We start from the raw sequence: 27665 nt of genomic DNA on the forward strand, positions 1-27665 counted from the left end.
AAGACCGATTATGTTGAGATTATGATCTCTTATCAGATCATTAATGAGCACAGCCTTTGAGGAGAGCGATCTAATATTCATAAGACCAATTTTCGTAAAGGTTGGCTGACTGAGGCAGTTCACTCCCAAAGAATTAATAGTAGTAATATTAACAAGATTGCTCCGTCTAGAACCCATGCCATATTTTGACTTGTTGTACACACGATAAGAAGTCAATACCATAGGGGTCTGATAGTTGTTTGTTGACTCATCACTAGTACAAGAGGGAGGTTCAAGTTTATCACGAGGCCCTACCTCAGTAGAAGGCAAGACAGACTGTGGTGCATTTATGGGTTGTGAATCTGTATGCATAATATGTCGCTTTATTCTACAGAAAGGGCTATGTGTATTGTTCAAGTCCGGCATAGCGCCAGTTAGCCATAACCTTACAGACTCCACACCCATTCTGACAGGCTCGCTAATCACCTGTCCCCCGACTTGTTCTAGTGCAGGATGTCATGTGGGACTTAAACAGTAATCTATATTTCTGGAAAGGGTAAGAGCACCTTCCCTATTAGGGTGAAGGCCATCTCTACCAAACAGTCGGGGGTTCCTCCAGAAGGAAGGCCAGTTATCTACAAACTGAAAACCCTGTTCGTTACAGAAGCCAGCCAGCCACCGGTTTAGCGAGAATAATCTACTATACCTCTCATCATTGCCTCTCGCAGGCAGAAATGTGTATAATTTGTATCTTGAAGTGTTTTACAGCCCTAAAATAAATACATTGATTCATTCATTTTCTACCGCTTATCCTCACAAGGGTCACAGGGAGTGCTGGAGCCTATCCCAGCTGTTTTGGTGGTCACCCGCCAATCACAGGGCACATATAGACAAACAACCATTCACACTCACATTCATACCTATGGACAATTCCGAGTCGCTAATTAACCTAGCATGTTTTTGGAATGTGGGAGGAAACCGGAGTACCCGGAGAAAACCCATGCATGCACAGGGAGAACATGCAAACTCCACACAGAGATAGCCGAGAGTGGAATTGAACCCTGGTCTCTTTGCTGTGAGGTCTGTGCGCTAACTACATGACCGCCGTGCAGCCCGGCAAATGTACTCATAAAGCATTTACATTACTTGGATAACTGCATAGCCAGGTGGATAGCAAGGGACATGACAGGGACGCATGGAATGCTAGTACACCGGAAGCTAATGCGGTGGTGCGCTGGAATGATCCCGAAACAAAAAAAAATAAAATGCAGAAAATATATTTTTTTTCCAGAGGAGAAATGGCATGGCTCCAATCAGTCCTTCTTGCAGCTCTAAAATGTATAAATTAAATTATTGTATATGTTGACAAACGCATTGGAAAATTATCTCTCTCAATGTATGCCTCCTTCTTTCCACAACAACCACAGCTGTGCGTGAAATGTGACCTGCCTTTCATACAAAAGGCGCAAAGATACTGGCCGGAAAATGATATCATTTGCATATCGTCCTTCCAATATTTTGTGCATTCTGCTAATCTGCATATATTCTGCATATTCATAAAGGAAATCACGCACAATTGATTGCTGGCCGCAATCCAAGTTGCATCCAGCAATCAAGTTTGCACGTGTTTTGATACCCATCCAACCTTTGATACATAATACAAAAGGCCATGAAAGGCCTATCCCATAAACTGGAAAAGTTTTAAAAACAGAATGCAGAGCGCAAAAAAAATGGATATCACAACCTTTACTCATGAGAAAAATAAAGTGGTGATAATGATAATGTTTTGTATACTTTTAACAATTTTTTCAGTTGTTTTTTTTTAAAGTAAGTGACTTTTTTTGCCAAATCCAAGTGACGCATTTCATCATAAAAATGATTTTATTATGCTGTCCTTCACTCTTTACAGTATATTACTATCTTTTGATTGCTTCATACATTGTTTCATATATTAACTTTCAAATAACTTTGTACATGCTTCTGGGACACACATTCCCTGGTCAGATGAAAGAAATGATGAAAAAAGGCACACAGTTGCTCCTTTCGCGTGAGCCATACTGTTAAAACAACACAAGGTGAAATCCCGTACCTCCTGATGTGACAATAATCCCTTAAAGCCTATTATTTATCATACAGTATGAGGGTAGCACAATATGGCAGAGGAACATTTCAAAATTATCATTTAGATAATCATTTACATTACAATTTACAACTATATTATTTGATTTGCTGAGATGATCTCAGATGATGAAAAAAACACACACAATGGAACACACGCAGTCATTTACAAAGACCAAATAGTTTTACAGTACAAATAAAATCATTAGTATTTTTATACACTGATCTCTCCATGAAACTCCAGAAATGTGGGCCTTCTCAAGGCTTAAAAGCACACGAGTGTCTTCATGTTCGTATTTTTTAAAGTCTCCATGTTGGAAAAGCTCTGTGGCCTGAGGCAAAGCCCCTGCAGTGCAGTGGTGTCACACACCTCCTCCACACTCACGCTCAACCTTTTGATTCCTCTCCATCATTTAGTGTCTGGGATGTTTAATCCAGTTTCGTATGATCCACTTCTGACCCGAGCATCTCTGCACCACCAAACGAAGGCCAAAGTTGGCATCTTTGGACATTTCCACTTCCAAGCATCGACCTGTGTCTCTACTGATGATTGGACCGTTCTATGGTTAAAGAAACAAAAAAACAAAAATTTGCGCCAAGATTTACAATTTAACGATGTCCAATCAGGCACAAACATCCCAGTAAATACTCTATCGATGCTTCATTAAATTACCTGTGTGAAGTCCCAAAGCCTCTGAGAAATCCTGGAAACAGCATCACATTTTTTCAAACAAGGAATGCGTCCTCTGCCATCATCTACAAGGCATTTTGTGTCAGGGAGGAAGGTGGTCGACCCCAGTGGTCCAAGCTGAAGAAGCCCATCAGTAGAGTAGCGGGCAAGCTGGATGGAACCAAGAAGATACGGAATGTATGTCATTGCTATGTTCAAGTACTTCAACCCCGCGATACGCAACTACATCATAGAGTCGAAACTGAAGAAGAAGGAACCTCGACTGATGGAGGGACTCTGATGGATCAGTCACCAATCAGAATTGGCCGATTTGCATGAATAGTGCTACCTGGAAGTTCTAGAGTCCACCTATGTACTCAATCTCACATCCAATGATCGGGATAAGAGTTTTTATGCCAACACCAACCGTCGGGTAGTCCACCTGCATCCTGGCCCATGTGGGTTTGCTAGCAAGTAAACAGAGGAGCAGAGCTTGGGTGAGGGGGGAGATAGCATAGCTTAGGGCAGGGCAGAGCGCTTATCTGGCTTACAGATTCCTGGCCCAGGAATTCCGCCCCTCTGTGACATCACAAAGGGGCAGTTTTACGATGCCTTTTGATACCGAGCATTTTGAGCCACTCCAAACTTATTTCAGTGCTCACTTCCAAATCTGCAAACCTCATAATCTGAAACTTTGGTATTGTTTAACACGAGAATACAACATTCTAATGACATTTATAGGTCAGAAAAGTGGGAAAAAGCACAATAGGTCCCCTTTAAACAAACCTTTGGACGGATGATCGGATGGATCATGATTTTCTCCCCTTCAATTTGGCATGAAATGAATAGGCACACTTAACCAACTTAACCAGAACCATCCTGAGTGAAGCTCAAATTAAGTCCATTCAAATTAAATCGATGCCAACATTAAAGTGGAAAAAACGAGATGTAGGATTATAATTGATCTATATTTATATATATCAGTGCTCACGTCAAACTTTTATCCTAATGTCACCATGCAAAATGCACATTTTTCATTTGGATTCACTATAAAATGAATGAAGCATTGAATTAGGTTCAATATTTCAAGTGTATTAACATAATAAGGTTTATGTAGGAGGTACATGGCTTCAGGTCAAATGTCTCAAGGTGTACGTGACTGTAAAAAAAACTTGGGAACCACTGCTCTAAAGCATTGAAAATAGTACAATAAAAAAAAATTATGCAAACTAATTAACCTGCTGCCTCTTCCGCAATATTCAGTGCTCCATTGCCTTTCTGGGTACATGAATGGTTGAAAGTTGTTTATTTTGAAGGTCATAGTCTGTTTTTTTAATTAGCTCATTAGTAGTACAACACTGTTGTTGTTGTAAGATGCTGTTGGGTACATCATAATCTGTACAATTGCATGTTTCTGGTACCTTTCTCCATCAAGGTGTCAAGAGTATCTTCATGGCATATCTTTTTGATCTGCGAATGTCCTGTCTATGTGAAACCTCTCTGAACGTCTCGCCATCCATTTTCTATAACCACTTGTCTTCACTTCTTACTGGGATACGTTCACACTGCAGGTTATGATGCACAACTTGGATTTGCAGTGTATTTGCTAGTGATGTGTGATACTATTTATTTAATTTCCCAGCCGTTAATGGGTACAAATTTATGAAGAATACAAGACATCGTCATTTAATGATGTATTTTAAATAAGGCGATTAAAATGGTTTATTGTGATTAATCACATTGTCTAGTTAACTCTGAATTAATCACATTTAATCACTGATAAAAATAAGTTTTTATCGATAATAAGTCGGGGAACTCATAGCCCGTGAATAGCAGCTGGAACTCAAATTTTGGCTCCCAGTTCAATGCAAAAATCAGTTAAGAGGGTTTGCATCTAAAAAAAACATTTGTTAGTTGGGACACTCTTATGCCAAGGTAGCACTGTATATGACAATAAAAACAATACCTGCACTGTTCCAGCCTTTGGATAAGTCAAACACAGCGACAATAGATACAAATAACTTTGGTCTTGCTACAAGAGCCATCTGCCAGGGCTTTGAAGATATCAAAATACTTTTTTCTTTCTCCATGTTTGCTCAATATTTGTTCCCGCTTGTGGCTACAGAGTTATGTAGTTCAATCAAACTACAGTGTGGGCTACGGACATTACTTGTGCGTCCAAGAAAATACCGCCGTTAAAGGAACGTTTGGTTAACACGTCATTAACAACCAAAGCTAATACAGTATACAACATCAGAAAAAACAAAGCACACAATCATATAGCTGATGTATCAAAAGTATCAATATTTTGATTTCAAAATTGACTTTAGAGAACAAAGGAACTGGTATAAAAGTATTGATATTTTAGTATTGATCAGCACATTACTAGCATGCTCTACTTAATCCATTTGTGGCAATTTCAAGGGTGTCTCTAAGAATGACATTACACGCCTCTCAATGACGTTTCGGTCAGATATATACAACCTGACCGTTCATGCATCAGTCGCATCGCATCCATATCGGATTTATATCCACATACGAATGAGGCCTGAGTCGCATTTGAAAAAAATTGGAATTCCGCTGTTCACACTGGCATGAAAATATCAGACTCAGGTCAAAAAAAAATCAGAATTGATTTTGCACTTTTGACAAGGATTAGTCAATTTTCCCAGATTAAGGTTTCAGCTAAGAAAGGCACCAAAGAAAACAAAAATAACATACTTTTTGTTTTGTTTACTTGAAAATACGACTATATGTTTTATTAATCTTAGAACAATATTCTGCAATATTCACTGTCACTCTTAATGGGTCTGTGGGATGGTTTCCTTCATGGTTGCTTCCATTATCATTTTGGAAATCAGTGTGAATGTGACTGTGTTGGGCGAGTGAGATTCACTCCAATGCTCCAGCACTGGACAAAATCAGTATAAACACGCATGCCATTACCATCTATTTACACAATTTAAACACTCAATGCTGAGTGCCATTTGGGTGTTTGAATCCATTGCAACTCGACTGGAATTAATGTGCTTACCGAATGAAAACAGCCCAGAGACAGAACTATTTATGTAAACACTTGTCAAATAAATTATGGACATTTGGATATACATTAAACATTTTAGTTAAGTTTGTCTACAACGAATCTTATAAGCAGTAAGGCCAGTTTATAGTAATGGGTTTCAAGTCGTGGTAAACACCCATCAGAGAAGCCGTAAATATGGGAACTCTGTATGAGACATTTACGAACTTTTGGTGGTCCTTATCCAAAAAGAAGTCCAGTTGCCTTTATTCAAATTTTCCAGCAGTAGAAAAACGTATAACTTGCAGGAAAAACACAGGAATAACACAAGCATCAGATTGTCAACTGTACAACATAATTGAGACTGCATTGAAAAGAAACACAACAATACTTTGCTATTTGTACTGTGCTGAACTTACAGTTTGAGTCGAGTTGTTTCTTTTATGCAAGGTAGCAGCTGTCGTTAATTACTTGCAAAAGGAGCAATCACAATTAAATGAAACGTTGCAGGTGAGTGAGCATTCATTTCTATTCTGAAACGTGTCTGTTATCTTCAGGAACTGGCAAGAACGTGCGCATGGAAAACATGCTGTGGCTTGGCCAATTGTGTTAAATGTGCTTTGACATGGATCATTGCACTCACACTTGTGAGATGTGTGAGATGAGCCCAAGCATGGTACAATTGGCCTAGTGAGAGTAAATGCCCTTAGACGTGCTTCTGACCTGGGAGGACATGCCATGGCATGGATAGAGGATAGCTTTGTCGTCATCTTCAGAGCCCTGGTCCAGACAGTAACCGCTGGCTTTGTTGTTCCTCACCTGAAAGACACAACATTATAAGATTTAGAACACATTTTGTTCGCTTGATATCAAATCAAATCAACTTTATTTGTATAGCACTTTTCCTGAAAAGAAATGCAACACAAAGTGTTTTACAGAATTAAAACAATTTCCACAATTAAAAGGAAAAAACAAAAACAAAAGAAAGCCCTTTCTTCCCACCCTCCATACTAGACCCACACACGCATACGCACACGCAATCACACAATCACACACAGTAGGGAGACATGGCCCCCACATTAAAGAGAGGAACCCCCAGCCGGCTGGGTCGAAGGGACCCAAGGATGGCACCCCCCTCAGCAGATCCGACACAGCCCCCAGTGTGGAGGACCCCCCTGAGGAAACACTGGAGTTAGAAGCTAAAGACTAAGAGCATAAAATAGGACTAAAAAGATAAAAACATAACACTGGAGTTAAAAGCTGAAGACTAAGAGCATAAAATAGGACTAACAAGATAAAAACATAACACTGGAGTTAGAAGCTAAAGACTAAGAGCATAAAATAGGACTAAAAAGATAAAAACATAACACTGGAGTTAGAAGCTAAAGACTAAGAGCATAAAATAGGACTAAAAAGATAAAAACATAACACTGGAGTTAAAAGCTGAAGACTAAGAGCATAAAATAGGACTAAAAAGATAAAAACATAACACTGGAGTTAAAAGCTGAAGACTAAGAGCATAAAATAGGACTAACAAGATAAAAACAAAACACTGGAGTTAAAAGATGAAGACTAAGAGCATAAAATAGGACTAACAAGATAAAAACAAAACACTGGAGTTAAAAGCTGAAGACTAAGAGCATAAAATAAGACTAAAAAGATAAAAGCATAAGAAAAGTTTAAAAATATTAGTTAAAAGCCTGATTAAAAATGTGCGTCTTTAATCTTTTTTTTTTAAATATCAACAATCTCTGCAGTCCTGAGGCCCTCCGGCAGGCTGTTCCACAGGTGGGGGCCATAGTGGCTAAATGCTGCCTCACCGTGGGTTTTTGTTCTGGGTTTTGGTATTGTTAAAAGGCCAGTGCCGGAGGTCCGCGGGGTCCGCGGGGGTTGATATGGTAAAAGCAGATCAGATAAAGACGAAGGGGCAAAGCCGTTAAGACATTTAAAAACCAGTAAGAGAGTCTTAAAATCAATCCTGAAGCGGACGGGGAGTCAATGTAGCGACTTTAAAACTGGTGTAAAACTGGCTTTTAAATTACATTTGCTTAGCTTAAACTTAAACCTGCCCACTTGCATTAGAAATTCAGCTCAGAAATTATATCTTCAGTGAGTATATGTTAATTGTTCTATGCATGTCTTGCATATGAAATCCATTGTTCGTGTTTTTGTCCCCAAAAAATAACTCATTCTATCTTGGGTCATGATGGGATTTTATCATGCAGTGGCCAGTCTCTGTCTCCGCCTGTTTGCCAGGCTTCCAGATGGTGCCGTGCATCAACTATGAGCTTTTGTTCAGTGTGATTTGAATGCATATGGCTTAATTTCATGGTTGTGACATATCTATCTTGTGCAGTCGTCAGGAAAGTGCTAGCCTGTCGGTCCGGTCAGCATGGTCGGGTGCGGTGCTGACAGATGACACAATTTTATTCCAGCAGCTTTGTTATTCAGATTGTCAACAAATATGAAATACAGTCACTTAGATGGCTATATAGTCTATATATAGGAGTATAATAGCTGAAACTATTGAGAGCAAAAATAAAAGCATATATAAAGGCTTGAGTTACATGTTTAATTGTAATGCATTCTGACACTGAATATTGATTTTCATCTCATGAATATTTGCTAAATAATGTAGGCTTGCTTGACTCCATATAGCATCCGAGTATCATGTCTTCCCCATTCTGCTCAGAAGGCAGGAATAATCCAGTTGGAATGGAAACCTACTAAGATTTGATTAAAATCCATTGTGAAAATTTGCATCTAATCTCACTGGGGGTTGCCAGATCAACAAGATACGGTATCTGTACATTAAATAAGACAATGAGTCAGTGTCTTTAGAAGGTAATTTTAATGAGACACTGTACCTGTGATGTGCCTGTGGAGCTCTACTTATCAGAATGTGTTTGATCAGACAGAGATTTTAATTATCTCCTCAGAGGTTTGCTGTGGACAAATGTTTATCAGTAATGAGCACCCACAAATAGTTTGCACCAGCAAATTTTCTGACAAGTATTACCAAAATCTAAAAGGCTTCCTTGTGTTGCTGTTAGAATGAAATCCTCCATAGTATTGGTTTCCATACTTCAGTGTTTTCTGATATTTTTCTCAATTGTTTTTGTATTGTCTTTTTCTACTGGACACGCTTTTGGGAAGGGAATTCATCAGAAATGACCATGCCAGTCCAATCTCTGTACCTTTTGCTAATGTCAGTCTGTCCCTGATGTTTTTCCTGGAGAGAAGTGGCTTTTTTGTTGCCCTTCTTGACACCAGGCCATCTTCCAAAAGTTTTTGCCTCACTTTGCGAGCACTTGCCTGCTGCCATTCCTGAGCAGTGCTGCACTGGTGGTGCCCCGATCCTGTGGTTCAATCAACTTTTGGAGACTGTCCTAGAATTTTTGGGGTGCCCTGATGCCTTCTTCAAAACATTTGAACTTCTCTCCTGGAAGTATTTGATGATCTGATAAATGGTTGATTTAGTTGCAATCTTACCAGTAGTGATATTCTTGCCTTGGAAGTTTTTTTGTGCTAAGCAATGATGACTGCAAATGTTTCTTTGCAGGTAACCATAGTTACAAAAGAAAAACAACAATATCAAGCTCCATTTAAAGCTTCCACTCTATTATTCCAACTCAATCAGAACGACAAAGTCATCTTCAGCCTTAGTCAACATTCTCAGCTTTCTTAAACAAAGAATCTCTAACATGATGTAGGCTAGTCCATTTGTGACAGGGCTGAAATGCAGTGGAAAGTGGTGTTTTGGGGAGTAAGTTAAATTTCATGACCATTAACATTAACATACTTTTAGCCATGACAGTAGTACTTCTTTCTCACCTCGCCGTATGTGATGGTGTTGTTGTAGATCCGCATCTCTGGGTAGACGTGTTCAAGGTACCAGCGGAAATTTCGACATTGCAGTCTCTTCCTTAAGGCCAAGCGCTCAGAGACATCTCCAAAATCAACCCCTGGGTTCTGTCAACAGATGTGATGAAATAAAGTTTTAAACCAGTGGGAATTTTTTTTCATGTTCTCTGGTTGCTGGCAAAAGCAAAGATGGGATACAATACACACTTCACTGAGGGAAGGATCTGTGTGCCTGTCATATGTTACATTCACTGCTTCACTTCACTGTTTTCAGTGAGTCGGTGAATATGGCACACGGACTGTACATGATTAGGAAGTATGGTATAAAAAAAATTCAGTTTTTAATGTATTCACATATTGATACCTTAGCCTACACAAAGACGCATCAATGCCAAGTTCCATCTAGTTGTTGGAGCCTATCTCAGCTGACTGGGCGAGAAACAGGGTACACCCTGGACTAGTCACAAGTACCCTAATATTGTGTTATATAAGTGTTGATCATAAACGATCAAAGAGATTGAGAAGTTATGGCGTGGATCCATGAAAAACAGTTAGAAGGAGATGGTCTCTTATCTTTGGCGTCTTCACAATGGTAACAAGAGTTTTCAATAAAGGTCAGCTGAGTTGAGGCTTAAGCTCAACCTTTGACCCTAATCAGGACGAGCTGTTTAAAAAATGGATGGTTGTTTTCTGAATGTAAAACTATAATTATGATTTTATTATTATTATTATATTATATTATATCATATTATTATAAGTATTCCCTATGGGACAAATTGCATTATTTTCCTACATTACTGATTTCGTCTGACTTTTTGGAATAGATTTGAAAACCGAGGTTTTATGCATAGCAACTGTAATTGTAATCCACATGGGCCACTTTCCGAAACAGCCACAAGAATACTTTCAACATCTGACAATGAGTGTTCTTTTTTTTTTTTTTTTCATAACCATGCAGCAACAATAACAAATGTGTTCAATTTAAACAAGATGTTGTTGGTAGTTGGATTTGAGACAAGCCACAGGGGTGATTCATAATGCTCTACCACACCACTGCAATTGTGCTCTCAGTGGGTAACTTTGTCGATAACAAGAATAGAAAATCGAGTGCATGCATGTTTTTTCGAGGAAGCAGTGAGGGAAGATGGGATAATCATACCATTAAGTCTTAGTAGTGTATACACAATAAGTGCAGTAAAGGGTAGTGGGTTCCAGTCCTCTCTGTTTGTAATTACACAAGAGAAGAAAAGTAGGGCCATTACATATTGTACCTTCGTTGTCTGTTTTTCTACCATTAAATATTAGTGTCTCAGAGGTCTCTGACAACATCCGTGAGTGACAACATTCCATTGTAGATGGCTGAATAGCAGCCATTAGGTTTCAGTATGAACCTCTTATTAATGAAAGTAGCAGTTTGTTTTTCAGGGTCAATCTCAAAAGACCAATGAAAGCAATTAGTCCAACTGATGTGTATGAAAATGAGACTGATTAGACACGAGGCTCGTGTCATTTGTCTGTTTGGAGAGATACTGTTGCACAGCCTTTATCGTGCCGCTGCAGTGAAGTCAAGTTGAATGAATAAAGAGTTTTACATTTATTCATTTTCTGATATTTTTCCTGATCTCCAAAAATAAAAGACAGCAAGATGCATTGGAGAGAGGCTCCTACCACAAAGCGTTGCTTACGTTCATGGGAATGTTCCAAGCCATGTACACGTGAGATTTGTATTCATCCATCCACACCTCTGCTGCTCGCAGGGCATTGCGCTTGGCATAGTAATCAATGTCGTTGTTGTAGGGCTTTTTGGTGCGTTCGATGTGGGCCACCCTGGCACATGGAAGAACTTCCATGCTGCCGCCACACTGCCACACCTAGAAAGTAACAAGAAATACAATCGTTAAAAATGTAGTTATTTGTTAGCGCTCTAAATTGATTTGATTCAGGGGTTCTCAAATGGTGCCAACTGGGATTTTTTAATAGTCATTAAGACACAAAAAATAATTGTTTAAGTCAAACATAGCCAATGTATTTGTTTGTAAACATTCATTCATTCATTTGCTAGGGTCGCGGGGGTGCTGGAGCCTATCCCAGCTGTTTTCGGGCGAGAGGCAGGGTACACCCTGGACTGGTCGCCAGCCAATCACAGGGCACATATAGACAAACAACCATTCACACTCACATTCATACCTACAGAGAACATGCAAACTCCACACAGAGATTGCCGAGGGTGGAATTGAACCCTGTGAGGTCTGCACGCTAACCACTCGTCCACCATGCCGCCCCTGTTTTTAAACATCACATTTTAAATACTTTAATTTAATTCATCATTAATACACATAACTATGATAAGTATATACATACAAATAATTTCATATATTCAAATTAATACCAAACTTACCAAAAAAAAAAACCCATAAAATCTGATATTTCACTTATAACTGCACAATGAGTATATACTAGGGAGGGTGATGACTAAAATATTGCTCAATTTATTTGGGGATGCAAGTCAATTTTTTAAATTTAAGATAATTTAAGAAAAAACATCCTATTTACAAATCAAATTGTTACATTATATATTAGCAAAAAGGACATTCTTGCTGAGTAATGCATGTGTCAAGACACATGACTGGTTTCATCTCTTCCTGTACATTATTGTACGTAGGTAAAGTATTGTGCAGTTTAAACAAGGTGACTACTATGTAAGGAAAACACATATCACCAAGTACATACAGTATAGTCATTTCAACATGTGCTGCAGGCAACAGGATATGAGAACTACTACCTTTTGACCTATACAGCCAAATGTACCGCCTTCCTTAAACTGGAAGCGATATCAAACATTTACAAAGTTCAAATTATCATAATTTATATTTCTGTAACGCTCAAGGCTGTATAAGAGTGTGGATTTAAATGTATGATAAAAAAGGACTTTGGGACTTTCACACTAATCTCTTTCAGCGCTATAAAAACTCCTTAACCAGGCAGACGTTTGCCAGAGCTGAGTTGAGCTGAAATCACCTTCATGACTGATTGAACCGTCTTCTTCACTGTTCATGAGCCATGATGACCTTGGTTCAAAATAATCTATGAATTCTTTCCAATAGTTTTTTGCCAGTTTTACTCCAACCAATGACATATGCCTTCGTATATTAAAAGACTTCACAGTCCATGAGCATAAGTCGAACCTGGGGTTCCAGGCCCACAATCCTGAAAAAAACCCTAGGCCTCCCTCACCACAATAGCAGGACATCCTCAGAAGGAGTGCAGCGCCTCCAAACAGCAGGATTTAGATTTTTGTTAAAATCGCCCAGACTGAGGTGGATGGTAAGAATACAGAGACAGGTATAGCCATGACTATGTAACACAATCTTTTCTTTTCTTCTCTACCTCCTCTTTTCAAACTGTGCCACAAGTGTCTTGACTGTTCTCATCCTAATACTCACAGTGGTATCAAAATCTCACAGCACACATTTTCGGCTTTCCCCAACATATAAACTGCTATTTCCGCCACCCGCAGTCACCACATAATGATCACCACAATGCACACCAGATGCTATGAGCCATTAACTTCTTACTGAACTCCAACGAGGTCTCCCGCATGGCAGAATATATGAATACTGCTACAAAACTCTTGCAGAGCGAGAGTACAGCCTGTTCTCAGTTGACCTTCTTTAGGTTATACGTATGTGCTGCAAATGCAATGCGATTTTGGGAGCTTGAATGCACACTCCTTTTTCATATTTTGTGTCTCTTTTTAGTTATTAGCTGAACTGTGATATTGAATTACACCACCTTTGTCCCCCAAGAAAACCGGTTTTAAATGAGCCTGTCCCCAACATGAAGTCATGGGGCCAAGGGATGGCACCACTGTTAATAGAGTTTAATTTGTCAACATTGTCCAGTGAAATCTACCACTTTCCTGGTTACACTGAAGGAAAACAGAGTACTAAGAGAGCAGTTTGAGAACGCTTTATTGCTAAATAAAATATGACAAATTAATTTGTATGTTCATATGCGGATTTGGTTTAGCTAAAACAAATTTACTATTTCTCTGAAAGCTTTCATCTGAGCCCTGATAGTCACTAAAAAAGCAAAACAGCATTAATCTATACAGTGCATCCGGAAAGTATTCACAGCGCTTCACTTTTTCTACATTTTGTCATGTTACAGCCTCATTCCAAACTGTATTAAATTAATCTCTTACCTCAAAATTCTACACAAAATACTTAATTATGACAATGTGAAAAAAGTTTTTTTTTGACATGTTTTGAATTTATTAAAAATAGAAAACAAAAAAATCACATTTACATAAGTATTCACAGCCTTTGCCATGAAGCTCAAAATTGAGCTCAGGTGCATCTTTTTTCCACTGATCATCCTTGAGATCTTTCTATAGCTTAATTGGAGTCCACCTACAGCAAATTCAGTTGATTGGACATGATTTGGAAATATAATAACTGTCTATATAAGGTCCCACAGTTGACTGTGCATGTCAGAGCACAAACACCAAGCATGAAGTCAAAAGAACTGTCTGTAAACCTGCGAGACAGGATTGTCTTGAGGCACAAATCTGGGGAAGGATACAGAAACATTTCTGCTGCTTTGAAGGTCCCAATGAGCACAGTGGCCTCCATTATTCGTAAATGGAAGACGTTTGGAACCACCAGGACTCTTCCTAGAGCTGGCCGGCCTTCTAAACTGAGCGATCGAGGAAGAAGGGCCTTAGTCAGGGAGGTGACCAAGGCCCCGATGGTCACTCTGTCAGAGCTCCAGCGTTCCTCTGTGGAGAGAGGAGAGCCTTCCAGAAGGACAACCATCTCTGCAGCAATCCACCAATCAGGCCTGTATGGTAGAGTGGCCAGACGAAAGCCACTCCTTAGTAAAAGGAACATGGCAGCCCGTCTGGAATTTGCCAAAAAGCACCTGAATGACTCTCAGACCATGAGAAACAAAATTCTCTGGTCTGATGAGACAAAGATTGAACTCTTGGTGTGAATGCCAGGCGCCATGTTTGGAGGAAACCAGGCACTGCTCATCACCAGGCCAATACCATCCCTACAGTGAAGCATGGTGGTGGCAGCATCATGCTGTGGGGATGTTTTTCAGCAGCAGGAACTGGCAGACTAGTCAGGATAGAAGGAAAATGAATGCAGCAATATATAGAGATATCCTGGATGAAAACCTGCTCCAGAGCGCTCTTGACCTCAGTAGACTGGTCATGTACCTTGACCATATAGACAGTAGACATTAGCACACAGCCAAGATCTCAAAAGATTGGCTTCAGAACCACTCCGTGAATGTCCTGGAGTGGCCCAGCCAGAGTCCAGACTTGAATCCGATCGAACATCTCTGGAGAGATCTGAAAATGGCTGTGCACAGACGTCTCCCATCCAACCTGATGGAGCTTGAGACTTATTGCAAAGAAGAATGGGCAAAACTGCCTAAAGATAGGTGTGCTAAACTTGTGGGATCATATTCAAAAAGACTTGAGGCTGTAATTGCTGCCAAAGGTGGATCAACAAAGTATTAAGCAAAGGCTGTGAATACTTACGTAAATGTGATTTTTTTCGGCGGTCTAGTGGTTAGCGCGCAGACCTCACAGCTAGGAGACCAGGGTTCAATTCCCACCCTCGGCCATCTCTGTGTGGAGTTTGCATGTTCTCCCCGTGCATGCGTGGGTTTTCTCCGGGTACTCCGGTTTCCTCCCACATTCCAAAAACATGCTAGGTTAATTGGTGACTCCAAATTGTCCATAGGTATGAATGTGAGTGTGAATGGTTGTTTGTCTATATGTGCCCTGTGATTGGCTGGCGACCAGTCCAGGGTGTACCCTGCCTCTCGCCCAAAGACAGCTGGGATAGGCTCCAGCACCCCCCGCAACCCTCGTGAGGAAAAAGCGGTAGAAAATGAATGAATGAATGAATGTGATTTTTTTGTTTTCTATTTTTAATAAATTCAAAACATGTCAAAAAAACCTTTTTTCACATTGTCATAATGGAGTATTTTGTGTAGAATTTTGAGGTAAGAGATTAATTTAATACAGTTTGGAATGAGGCTGTAACATGACAAAATGTGTCATGTTTGTGTGTTTTTGTTTTGATTGTTTGATCGCCAATGAAAATGATTCAGTGTATGCATGGAGGGTCCGTAATAGCTTGGAAGTGCTTGGGAAAGCTTGGGAATGTGACCGATCACAGCAGGCGTGTAAGCTGCCCAGCTTTCTGTGCAGGTTATTGTGTGTAGCTGCTCTACAGGAGTCCACAACTCAATTTAATGAGCATAATAGGTCCCCTTTAACAAAATTGGTCTGTTGATTATAAAATAAGGTTCAACCAACCCAAGGAACTGCTAACAACCTGAAAAAAACATATGCATCTGTAGACTTTGACATGACATGACATGACAACATCTGTGTCTGTGTTGCGATGCGACCCCAGGATGCAGAGAGCAGGACCAAATGCAGGTAAAAATATTGATTTTTTGCATTAATTGCAGCAGCAGGAAAAAGGCAACTCAGGAAGCAGAAGGACAATCACAATAATGATCCCACAAAGGGAGAAGCACACACCTGAACTAAATACACACTAAAATTAGGGACATGTGTGGGTGATTAGGCCAACCAAGGCAGACACAGGAAAACAGGAAGTCAGATACAAAATAAGAGCGTGCAAAATGGAAACCAAAGCCCAAGAAGGTAACTCAAACAAACTGTCACGTGGGAACCCACACAGGGCGTGACAATCTGCAGATGGTCTGAGATACGTCAAAAATCAAAAATCAGCATGGCAAACAAGCCCCCTTCATATGTCAGGTTGTGACCTCAGCTTAAGCGAATTCATAAAATGTACCACATTAACATGCACAATGATTGGCTTCAGGTTCTAGAAAGAAGCTGTAATAAAATTCAAAAAGAGCTATTAAATGAACCAAACACTGCATAGCATTTCATAATACTGCAATCATTGTGTTAAGTCACTGCCCTGCTGGATGATATACGATTCTCTTTCAGCCAAAGCTGGAATGGAATGAAAGAGCATCTATTTCTAACAAAGTCAAAGATACTGTACTCATTTTGGAATGGAGGTGCCAAAAGTCTGGTGTAACAATCTATTTAAACTTATACTGAACATAAGGTCTTGACCGAGTGTAATGGATGCCAGCTGGCGTGGCTGTGCAATAAGTATGTTGGTAAACGCCACTCCCTGACACCTTTAGAGGTGCGCTGAACAATGAGTTGACAGCTCGGGCCAGCTCATTGCCTGGCGTTGCCTAATTTAACTCTCATTTGGCACGGAAGTAGGTTCGAGCTCTGGTCAGGGCTGAAATACGTTAAAAGAGCATTTAAAAAGAAGTTCAGATCAATCTTAGCGTAGATCAGATCAGGCTTCAGTCAAAAAAATACAACATTCTAACTACATTTATAGGTCAGAAAAGTGGAAGAAGCATAATAGGTCCCCTTTAAGTACTACTGTATGCAGCAGAGGTCTCAAACATGCGGCCCGCGGGCCAAATGTGGCCCGCAGGACACTAGTTTGAGGCCCCCGCCTTGATATGAAAGTTTAATGTTAGTGCGGCCCGTGCAAGTTTGATATGGATGTTGTATGGTATCATGTACCCAGAAAAAATTATTACGTTTGATTAATGTTCATGTTAAAGGTTTAAATAACTGTTAATAGTTATCCTCCCTATCCGTGTGGAAGTGGTACATTTTTGGCTATTTAAGTTTAAAGGAAATAACTTGAAGGCTACCGTTTAGGTCGCTAGCTCTCTAGTTTGCGAGTTAGCATGTCTCTCAAGACCCTGCAGTTGCGCAATATGATGTAAATAAAAAGAGTATAAATGTGACTATAGTCGTGTTTTGTCATGTCTACAGGGCTCTAATAATGCTTTGTTCATTTTAATCTGAAAAAAATAATTTGTCTACCCACCAACTATATGTGGTTTCTTAAGTTTTTATTATTTGCCGTTTGATTATTATTATTATATTTATTTATTTATTACTGATTGATTGATTTTCTTTATTCTTGATTAGTTTATTTATTTTTCATCTTATTTTGTGTAGAAAAATAAAAAGTAAGATATTTGAGAACAGTGGAATGTTTTATCAGAGCTTTTCTTGTCGAAAATTGGAACCAAAGTGAAGTTTTTTTTAATTTTTTTGTTTTGAATAAAATGCGTTTTTTTGGGTTTTTTTTGGAAAACCTGATGCGACCCAGTCTCACCCAGACCCGAGCTCCAGTGGCCCCCAAGTAAATTGAGTTTGAGACCCCTGGTATACAGTATACCACAGTAGTAGTTTCCACAGCATGTTAAAACAGCAATAAGGTGTGAAATCGTTAATTTTGTTGCTCCTTTGACATCCCACACAGGTTGTTCTCTGAACTACATTCCTCAAGTCCATTCAGCTTTGACCCCATCATAAAATACTAGCCTGCATCATTAAAACTAAGAGTCTAACACATGGGATTTTTATGTAGTATCATGTAATTGCTAATTTAATTTAATTGTCACTGTTCCTGCAGTTATTGGATTGTATCTAGGGCATTTAAGTGATAAGCTCCCTGGGGCTGCAGAGCACACGAGCTATAAAAAGCATAAACACTATTAACAGCAGTAAACACATTTCCATTAGCATCATTACTCAGCTCCATCATGGAACAGGAAACAGGAGTGCAGCACATTTACTGTAGATTCAACAGCAATGTGTGATCACACTTCACAGCAGAAAGTAATACTACGCATACTCTGATCAGGGTTTAACACTACCGATTCCGATCATCCATAGTGAGATTGGCCGACACCGATACCGATCACATGGATTAATATTGATTTTTCAATTTATTTATGCTATTGGTCAGGTGCAACATTAGACAATTCCAAAGGCCCCTGGAAAATAGGTAATTATTTTTTGCCTTTATTTGTGTGAAGTAATTTTTGTACTATTTTTCACAAACCTGACTTTAATTTGATGCATATTTTGAATATAAATACAAACATGAATACATGGAAAATAAACTGTTCAATAATTGTGTGAATGTTGAAAGCATATATGTTTTTGTCGTTGGCCATTTTCATCTATTTATTCCTACTTCTTCTTATTGCACCTCATATTTTGTCCGCTAACTGCTCCTCCGTTTCTTAACAAATTCAAACAAATCCATCATTAAAATGTTTGGCTCACTCAGGGAGATTTGCTACCTATTCAGACTTTTCTAAATATTCCCACATTTAGTGTAATTTAATATTACCTGTAACAATTTTCCCATTAAAAATGATTAGGCAATTTTAGTGGCACCCTCTGCCCCCTGTCACTTAACATTTTTAATTACGGAATCACTTTATGGCTTCAACAGAGTGTCTGTGTCATGTCTGGGTTGATTAAGTACGTGCTTTCCGACCAAGGGGTACTTGGTTCAGACTGCAAATATGGAAACTGTACACAAATCAATTTGTGTTTTAACCTTTGTAACGCCAGATTAGTTGATATTTAAATAATTGTGTGATTACGCAGACTGTTGTCAGCATATTGATTGATGATCTGTGATGCAGGCTACCTCAATGCTGTTTTCCAATGCCAAGTAAAAATGCGGCCTGAGTTTGACACCTATATGCCGTAGGACTTCTTTTTCCTCTGTTATTTGCGGATGATGGGGTCCTTATGGCCTCATCAGGCTGTGACCTTCAGTGTTTACTGGAGCAGATCATAGCAATGAATTTTAAGCTTCTGGGATGAGACTCAACAGCTACAAATCTGAGGCCATGGTTTTCAGATGGAAAGGGTATTGGAGTGATGTTTTACCTCATGTGGAGTTCAATTATCTTGGGGTCTCGTTCGCAAGTAAATGAAGGCTAGGGAGTGAGATCAACAAGCGAAAAGATAGCTGAACCAGAAGACAAAACTCTTCCTTCGGGTATGGTTACAAGCTTTGGGTCGAGACCGAAAAGAGCAAGAGTGTGGATACAAGTGACCAAAATGAGTTTCCTCCACAGGGTAGCTAGACTGATCCTCAGAAGTAAGGCAACAAGCTCGGTCATCCGGGAGCGGCTCAGAGTACAGCCGATGTTCTTCCACATCAAAAGAAGCCAGTTGACATGGTTCATGTACCTAGTTCATAGTCCTCTCGAACACACCACACCTCCATGGTGAGGAGATCAGGGACCTGCCAAACAGTGGGGCACACCAAGACAGTCCATAATGGAGGGATTATGCCACAATTATGCCTGGGAATGACAGAACTGAAGGAGGTGGTTGGAGACTGGGAGGTCTGGTCTTCCCTACTGACACTTCTACCTCTGACGCAGATAAGAGAAAGAAAATGGATGGCGTACTATTCAACTATTATTGAAAAATGTCCCCTTTAAAATGTATCCCTTTTTCACCATAAACGTTACGGATTATCCATAATAATTCATTTTTGCCGAATACACTTAAAAAAAGTACATTTCGTCATTATCCGTATTTGTGTTTAAAGAACATGGTCATTATGTATTCATTCTTCACGCTCTGTGATTGGCTAGTCACACACAGCGACCCCCTCTCCCTAGACCAAACTTTAGGCAAACTTTTTGACCCCGACATTGAGTGGACAAAATTGGCCGGTGGGTCAAATGGTCCTAGCAACTCTGCAGAACTACTTCCTTCGTCATGGAAATCTGACCAGAACTGGGCTCATGGGACCAATTGGGGGGGTAATTCAATGTTGATGTACTACACTGCTGATGGGGATGTCGTACAACTTCATGTCAAAAAATCTAAACCATCCTTTAAGTTGTGTGTCACATATTTGTTGACTTGTGTTTGTTTGGCACCATGGTTGAGATTGATGGACTTGCAAGTCATGTTGCCCACTTGTATGGTAAAAGGTTAAATTAACTTTGGAATCAACCGGCGGGCCGGATTCAAATGCTTGGTGGGCCAAATGTGGCCCCGAGCTGTATTTTTCCCACCTCTTCAAGTGCTTCATTCACTTACACAGTGCAATTGGAAGGCTGAAAATGGCTCGGTGTTTGGCACAATGCCTCCACTTTATTAGGTTTTCTTCAGCTCGCCACTATTTTGGTTTCTAAGGTTACTTGGTAAACTTGTCCATAATATGTGTGGTGCACGGTGCTGACACTCAACAACTCAAGTGGAGTAGCACGACGCCTTTTTTTCTTTGAAATGTATTTTTGTCTTATTCCATCAAGTCATCGTAAAAAAGGCCTGCAACCTACTACTTTTGTTAATTTTAAGTTAGCAGTACACAGTTAGTTGTAACGGTAACCTCTATTGACTGGCCACAACATTAGAAAACCCATGCACACATGAGAAGAACATGCAAACTCCACACAGAGATGCCAAGCGGAGAATCGAACCCAGGTCTTCCCGTTCTCCTGACTGTGTGGCCTACATGCTAACCACTCGACTACCGTGCAGCCCCCTACATTAAAATCACTCAATAAAATCATTAAAATATTTAGTAGTTTGTTGGCTAATTTACTAACCTGAACACTGGCAGCCAACGGAAAGTGGTGTTTAAAACATGTTCTTTTTTTTAACGTTAAAATATAGCACTAATTCCATTCCGTCACTGTCTTTGGTTTTGCGGCTAAATCAGCCATCGTGCCAGTATCCTTCAGAAACCTTCTGCCTGGTGACGTCATTCGAAGTTTTCAGCCCTGACAGCAGTAATTATATGATGTAATTAAGTGATGATTGGAGGAAGTACATAGAGTAATAAGAAGGTATGGATCAGACAATCTGGGCTTGTTAAAAGTTACTGTATTGAATGGTGCGTATACCGCCTGCAGAGAGGGCAGTTTCATTAGATGGGGGTGTCTTGGATGAGATTATAATGAAGTGGAGATTTATATTAGTAAAACGCAAGCTGACAAGGTCTAGAATATGTAATTACCACTAGCCTTGAATCTTAAATAGCAACACTGAGGTATGTGGACATGTAGTAGACATTTTGCAAGAGCTTTTTTTCCAAAATTTTGTCAGTTTCATTGTGTAAATAAAATCTGCTACCATATCATAAACATGTATTTGCTGAAGCATGAATTACGATACAAGGCTGACAAGACAAAAAGACGGATTGGCACCGGATACACCGAGGCATAAATCGTGAAACATTTTACTGATTGAGCGCAATCCCAACAGTAAATTCTGCAAGACAAGAATGGGACAAGCGGGATCAAATGGGAAAGACAAGTTACATCATACGCACAGCATTAAGTACATAGGCACAATACAAATACGACAATATCAAAGCTCTTATAAACTATAATAATAATCCGTTATTTTACTTCTTGTCAGAGGCATATTCAATTAACATGTTTATGTAGTATTTATATGCATTATGAATTGCTTTATGCATGTAAAACTATAATTGTAAAATGAAAAAATGTTTTGTGTCAACATTTTTTTCTTTCTTTCTTATTTTTTTTCTCTTATCTTTCTTATGGGAAAAATTTATTTGTTGAGCGTCCATTTCAGTTTTTGGACATTGTCAAATAAAGGTTCCACATAAGTATGGACTTATGGACTTAGAAAGACCACTGGCTCCAAACCTCTCATTTCACTACTCAACCAAAATCATGCCTTGCAGTACAACCAGACGGAGTCTTTGCAGTACTTGTACTTGTACTTTGCAAAGTACGATGCCAGGACAATTTGTTGATGTTGTTTTGGCATGGTGCTGCAGACAGTAGCCTGTTTTGTTTTTGCAATAAAGAGATTGTTGATCAACCACCTCCCCGTTCCCATTACAATTTGAGTAGAAGTTAGAATAAGATCTTTATCCTAATTGGCAATTGCAGTCACAGTTGAGCGATTGAAACAAATGTGGTGCACAGTGCTCCCTGACTACATTGTGGTTTACCTTTCACAGATTAGCAATTTTGCATTTTTTTTTATGATTGCTGTTGCATAAATGCTGTGTCCTTATGGTGTATTAGAGCAATCTATATGTGCTCTTTTTTATGTGCCCGTTATTGTATTACTACAGTAGAGGGTGTTGAATAATTATGTTAGAGTTGAAGATGCATTCCACTGGAATAAATATGTTGTCCCTAAACAGTCCCTGTAACAGTCCTGATTGTCTTGACAGTCCTGATGAAGGGAAAACTTGTGCATTGTGGTCTCCGTTCTGATTGGATATAGACCATTCTAAATTAACGTCCTCTGCAGCACTGCAGAGTTTCCTGTTTGCTAGCAATGTTGGCGCTATCATGGAATACTGTAATATATTGTACTGGAGGACTACGAGGTGGAGTAAAATACTACAACAAGAGTAATAGGTTTTAACAAGGATACAAAAACTGTACAACTGAACCACAATGGGGCGAGTGGAGTAAATATGATGAGTCACTTTCTTTCTTCAGTCCAAGATATTGATCATTAAAAGTCAAACAGAATTTGTGTGTTTAAACAAGAGAGAAATGTAAGATGTTTTGCAGCCTTTAAACATATAACAATTGCAAACAAAGTTGGCTGCTTTGCAGATTTCACTTATTGCGGGCTATTTTGCAAACATATTCCCGGCGATAAACGAGAGAACACTGTATTTTAATATTAGGCAAGGGAGTCCCACCCTGTTTTATTTAAGGTATTAAGTGTATACTGTACTTACAATTGGAAATACTACAACACCTGAACATTCCAATTACTAAATGGTAATTTCCATAATTTTGTAAGATACTGTTAAATGTCTGCACTTCACCGTTTTATTTTAAATCAGGTTTTGGGATGTCTAAAGGCAAAATCATTACATCACTTGTATGACTTACTTGACACAAATGCAAGCTAGAGCAAACAAGAATGAATGATGGTGTCCATAAAATTGAGTAACAGATTGATCCGACCTCTAAATAATGCAGGCATTAAAAAAGACAAATGCTGGATCTATCCAATGCTACTGCATGATGCATCCATGGAGGGCAGATGGTTGCACCCATGTTGCTTTTCAACTGTGCAGTGAGAAAAAAAAATCAATTGTGTATCATGAATAAGGCACCAGTGTGTTGATCCAAGACCTCAACTTGAAATAATAGAGCTATTAACTGTTAGCAATGTCTTGAGAATATTCAGTGAGATACTTGTCGAAAAGGAAGTACTGCGTATGGTATAGTCCCATTAAAGTTAGAGATTCGAAGGCCAATAAATGACATGTATATATACACAACATTGCCTATTTTGGCACTTATCCCATTTGTTTATGTCTCTGAGTCTTGTATCTTTCAATTAAATGTAATAGATGAATTTGTCCATAGCCTGAGACTTGTTCTCATCTTTTTTAATGTCCCTCCTGTTAGAAGTGACTCACATATGGTCAGCGCCCACTATCATTTGCTTCTTGATGTACTGGGCATGCTGGTGATTTAGAAGCTGCCAGAGTGGCTCATGTCCACAGATGGCCGGGGCTTATTGCCGCCTCGGAGCAACACCCATGTCCTTCACAAGGTCGCTGATCTCGCTGCAGGAAGCTGCAGATTGTAAACGTTCAAGGCCAGCGCAATTTCATCAACTGTCCTGATTGAACTTGTCTAAATGCTCAGTGTCATGCTTTTGATTGACAATGGGCTTTTAAATGTTTTTAAGATCAAGACATAAACATGTCATATACTTCTGTGTTTCAAAAACCCAACAACAGAAAAAAAAAAGTTCAATATATGGCACACAATTTGCAAAATTAAATGTGTAATTGAATTTTACCAATAATAAAACACAGACAATTAAATTATCCTATATCTCTGTCCTCAACACTCGAACAAGCATACTCACACCAGCATTCACAGATATCAGAACTCCGAATATAATATAATTATCATATTGTTACAGCATCATATAAAGACATCCGCTGGCATTGTGAAAGATATGAATTAAGGATGGCATAGGCATGAACTCAAGTGGCACTTTATTGTCGCCCAGCTTTGTCTCACAAGATCACATATTACAGCCGACAAGAGCTCCAAGCCAAACAACACACTTCTGGCTTTCACAGTAAAAAATGCTTCATGTTACATCCTGCCTGATTACACTCAACAAAATAAGGGTCCCAGAAAAGTGGCTTACATGGGCCCCCTCAACCCCAAACAAAAATAAATGTTTTCCTTTTGCAACATTAGAGGGTCTTGTGTACCTTAAACAGCTATATATATACAGTATATATAGTCTATTTTCCACACAAAAAAGAGCAATAATTAAAATCGCTCAGTATTTTTTTTAGCAAACTACAATACTGTTCTCAACAGATCTCAGTTCTCAACTCCAGCCCACAGCCTAGTTCATAGGATTTACAGAGATACATGGTACAAGGTACAATATTGCAAAAAGACTGACAATGATGTGTTAGTGAGATTTACATTTTCATTTGATATGGCGCTGTTAAAAAATATTGTAATAATTTGTAATCCTGTCCAATCATTTACCTTTCTTCTAAATAAATACAGTGAAAATTAGCATTTTTCTTAGTTGCCACTGGTGATTAATCACGGAAATTAATTAAACTTTGATTAATCTGATTAATCATTTTAATCAGATACACTTTAAAATCCATTTTAATTTCCGTCTGTCTTCTTTAAAAAACATTGTAATAATTTGTAATCCTGTCCAATCATTTGTCTTTCTTTTAAATAAATACAGTGAAAACTAGCATTTTTCTTAGTTGCAGATGGTGATTAATCATGAAAAATTAATTCAACTCTGATTAATCTGATTAATAATTTTAATCAGATACACTTTTAAATTATTTTTAAAATCCGTCTGTTTGTGCTCAAGGCCATAAATGGTCTGAACTTGGACTGAACTTTTAACTGTCCATCACCACTTGAGAAGTCTCTTTTTCAGAAGTCACTTTGGAAAGTCCTGAGGATGAGATACCAAAAAATGAGGGGATTGCTTTTTTGCTGCCTTTGCCCCCGAGCTCTGAAAATAAGTCCCTCCCGTTTGCAGTACAGTCTATCACGGAGGTATCAGTTTTGAAATCTCATTTAAAAACTCATTTACAGTATTCAGACTGGTATGACACTAGCCATATTTCAAGTATGAGAACAGAGGCAAAAAAAAAATTGGATGAAAAAAATTACACAAACCGTTACTTGCACTATAACTGGGTTGTCAAATGATTAAATCTGTGTATTTGTATGTAAAACATCTCAATTTTGCCAAAAATGCTTCACAACAACGTATAGTTCTATTCCAACTAACACAGTTACACCACAAGTCTCTGCTTTTCCTGTTGATTGTAGCTGCAAAATAACCTACAATGGAGCTAAAGCAAGGTGGTAAAGAAGGTGAGAAACACGACTCAACTCAAAAAATACAATGGTGTGAAAAATTATTTTTTGCCCCCTTCCACAGACGGAAGAGTGGATACCAGTTCTCAATTTCGCTACAAAGAGACTCAACATGATGTTCGCTTTCCGTCAGCATTTTTTACCTGAGGACTGGAGCACACGCCCTGTGCTGGAAGACACAGCCATCCCAAGGAGAGCGGACATTGTAAGTGTTGTTGTCGCTGCTGTTGTTGTTTAGCATAAGTATGTGTATCAATGCACGAGAAAATGATTTTTGGTAGTGTTTTAAATCATCAAACTACAGCAAGATACTGCAACTATTATCATCACGCAACATCGTTAAGAGGTTGCATCACTAGCTGAAATTAACAAATTTTCAGAAGCTTTCTGAAATTAACTAATTTCCTCATGTTATATATATATATATATATATATATATATATATATATATATATAATACATAGAAAAGGGAAAGAAATATGTGTTCATGTTTCACAAAAATATTATTAGTGAATAATGAAAAAAATCATAAATACAGTTCACCTTTAAGCATATTGCAAAAGTTACTCAAGACATTTTCTTATATTATTCAATGGTAATATATTTAATCTCAACCCAATAATAACTTCACAACATTTTAAAATAAATAATACACAAGTGCATCAGCGGGCTGCACGGCATCCCAGTGGTTAGCACGCAGGCCTCACAGCTAAGAGACCCGAGTTCAATTACACCCTCGGCCATCTCTGTGTGGAGTTTCCATGTTCTCCCTGTGTATGCGTGGGTTTTCTCCTGGTACTCCGGTTTCCTCCCACATTCCAAAAACATGCTAGGTTAATTGCCGACTCCAAATTGTCCATAGGTATGAATGTGAGTGTGAATGGTTGTTTGTCTATATGTGCCCTGTGATTGGCTGGCGACCAGTCCAGGGTGTACACCGCCTCTCGCTCGAAGACAGCTGGGATAGGCTCCAGTACCCCCGGGACCCTCTTGAGGATAAGCAGTAGAAAATGAATGAATGAATGAATGAATGAATAAGTGCATCAGCAGGTAGAATGATGTGATTGGGTTGTTTGTGCATTAGAAATGAAATATGACACAAGTCAAGGCCAAATGTACCTAATAAATAGACATTCATCCTGAATGTAAAGCAGTGCCAAGGACGCTGAGGGGGCTGAGTGATGTGTAATTAAGTCCCTCTCCTCTCTGGCTGGTAGAAGTGCTGTAGACTTTAATTATCTGCATTTGCTACACTACTGATATGGACCAAATGCCTCAGGACCCAGTCAAGGGGGTTGTGAAGGCACCATTTTGAATTTAAAATAATAATTTTCTTTGTCTGTTTATTAAGAATGTACTCATACTAGGTTATTTGTACCTTGCTGGAGTTGGGTATGATTCCTTCTTGTTTCCGTCCCTGGTGGTCTGAAATCGCTTGTCACATCACTACACTGCTTTATTACTGTACACCAAATTCTCTGACTTTTTGACTATTTTCAGTCTTATTTTGAATTGTTCTGATAGTTTCTTTTGCGCCAGGCGGCGACTGTGATTAATTTCTTGCAAGAGGAGTGATCAAAATTAATTAAAAGCGTGATGTGTGCTGCATTACTTTGAATCTTTATATTTTATTTCTATTGTAAACTGTCTACAATTAGTTATAATAAAGAACTTGTGAGGCGCGATTGCTGTTGCGCTGTGCCCTGACTCGCCAACTCCAATTGTGCCAAAGGTGGT

The 27665-nt window shown here is 39.0% G+C and overlaps 1 protein-coding gene across 1 annotated transcript in view; it reads right to left on the reverse strand.

Annotated features, from left to right (window-relative positions):
* Nucleotides 1-1847: 1847 nt before the first annotated feature.
* galnt9 (polypeptide N-acetylgalactosaminyltransferase 9) overlaps nt 1848-27665 on the reverse strand; it is a 77709-nt gene continuing 51891 nt past the window's right edge. Inside the window, exons 7-11 of the mRNA XM_058070779.2 lie at nt 11336-11521; nt 9621-9758; nt 6510-6605; nt 2771-2938; nt 1848-2657 (exon numbers count right to left, since the gene is read on the reverse strand). Of these exons, the coding sequence (XP_057926762.2) occupies nt 2511-2657; nt 2771-2938; nt 6510-6605; nt 9621-9758; nt 11336-11521 (735 nt within the window). The 3' untranslated portion in view covers nt 1848-2510. The remainder of the gene's footprint in view (nt 2658-2770; nt 2939-6509; nt 6606-9620; nt 9759-11335; nt 11522-27665) is intronic.

The sequence above is a fragment of the Doryrhamphus excisus genome, linkage group LG3 (genome assembly GCF_037039965.1).
Source record: "Doryrhamphus excisus strain RoL-2023G ecotype Guam linkage group LG3, RoL_Dexc_Guam_v1.1, whole genome shotgun sequence".
Classification (NCBI taxonomy): Eukaryota; Metazoa; Chordata; class Actinopteri; order Syngnathiformes; family Syngnathidae; genus Doryrhamphus; species Doryrhamphus excisus.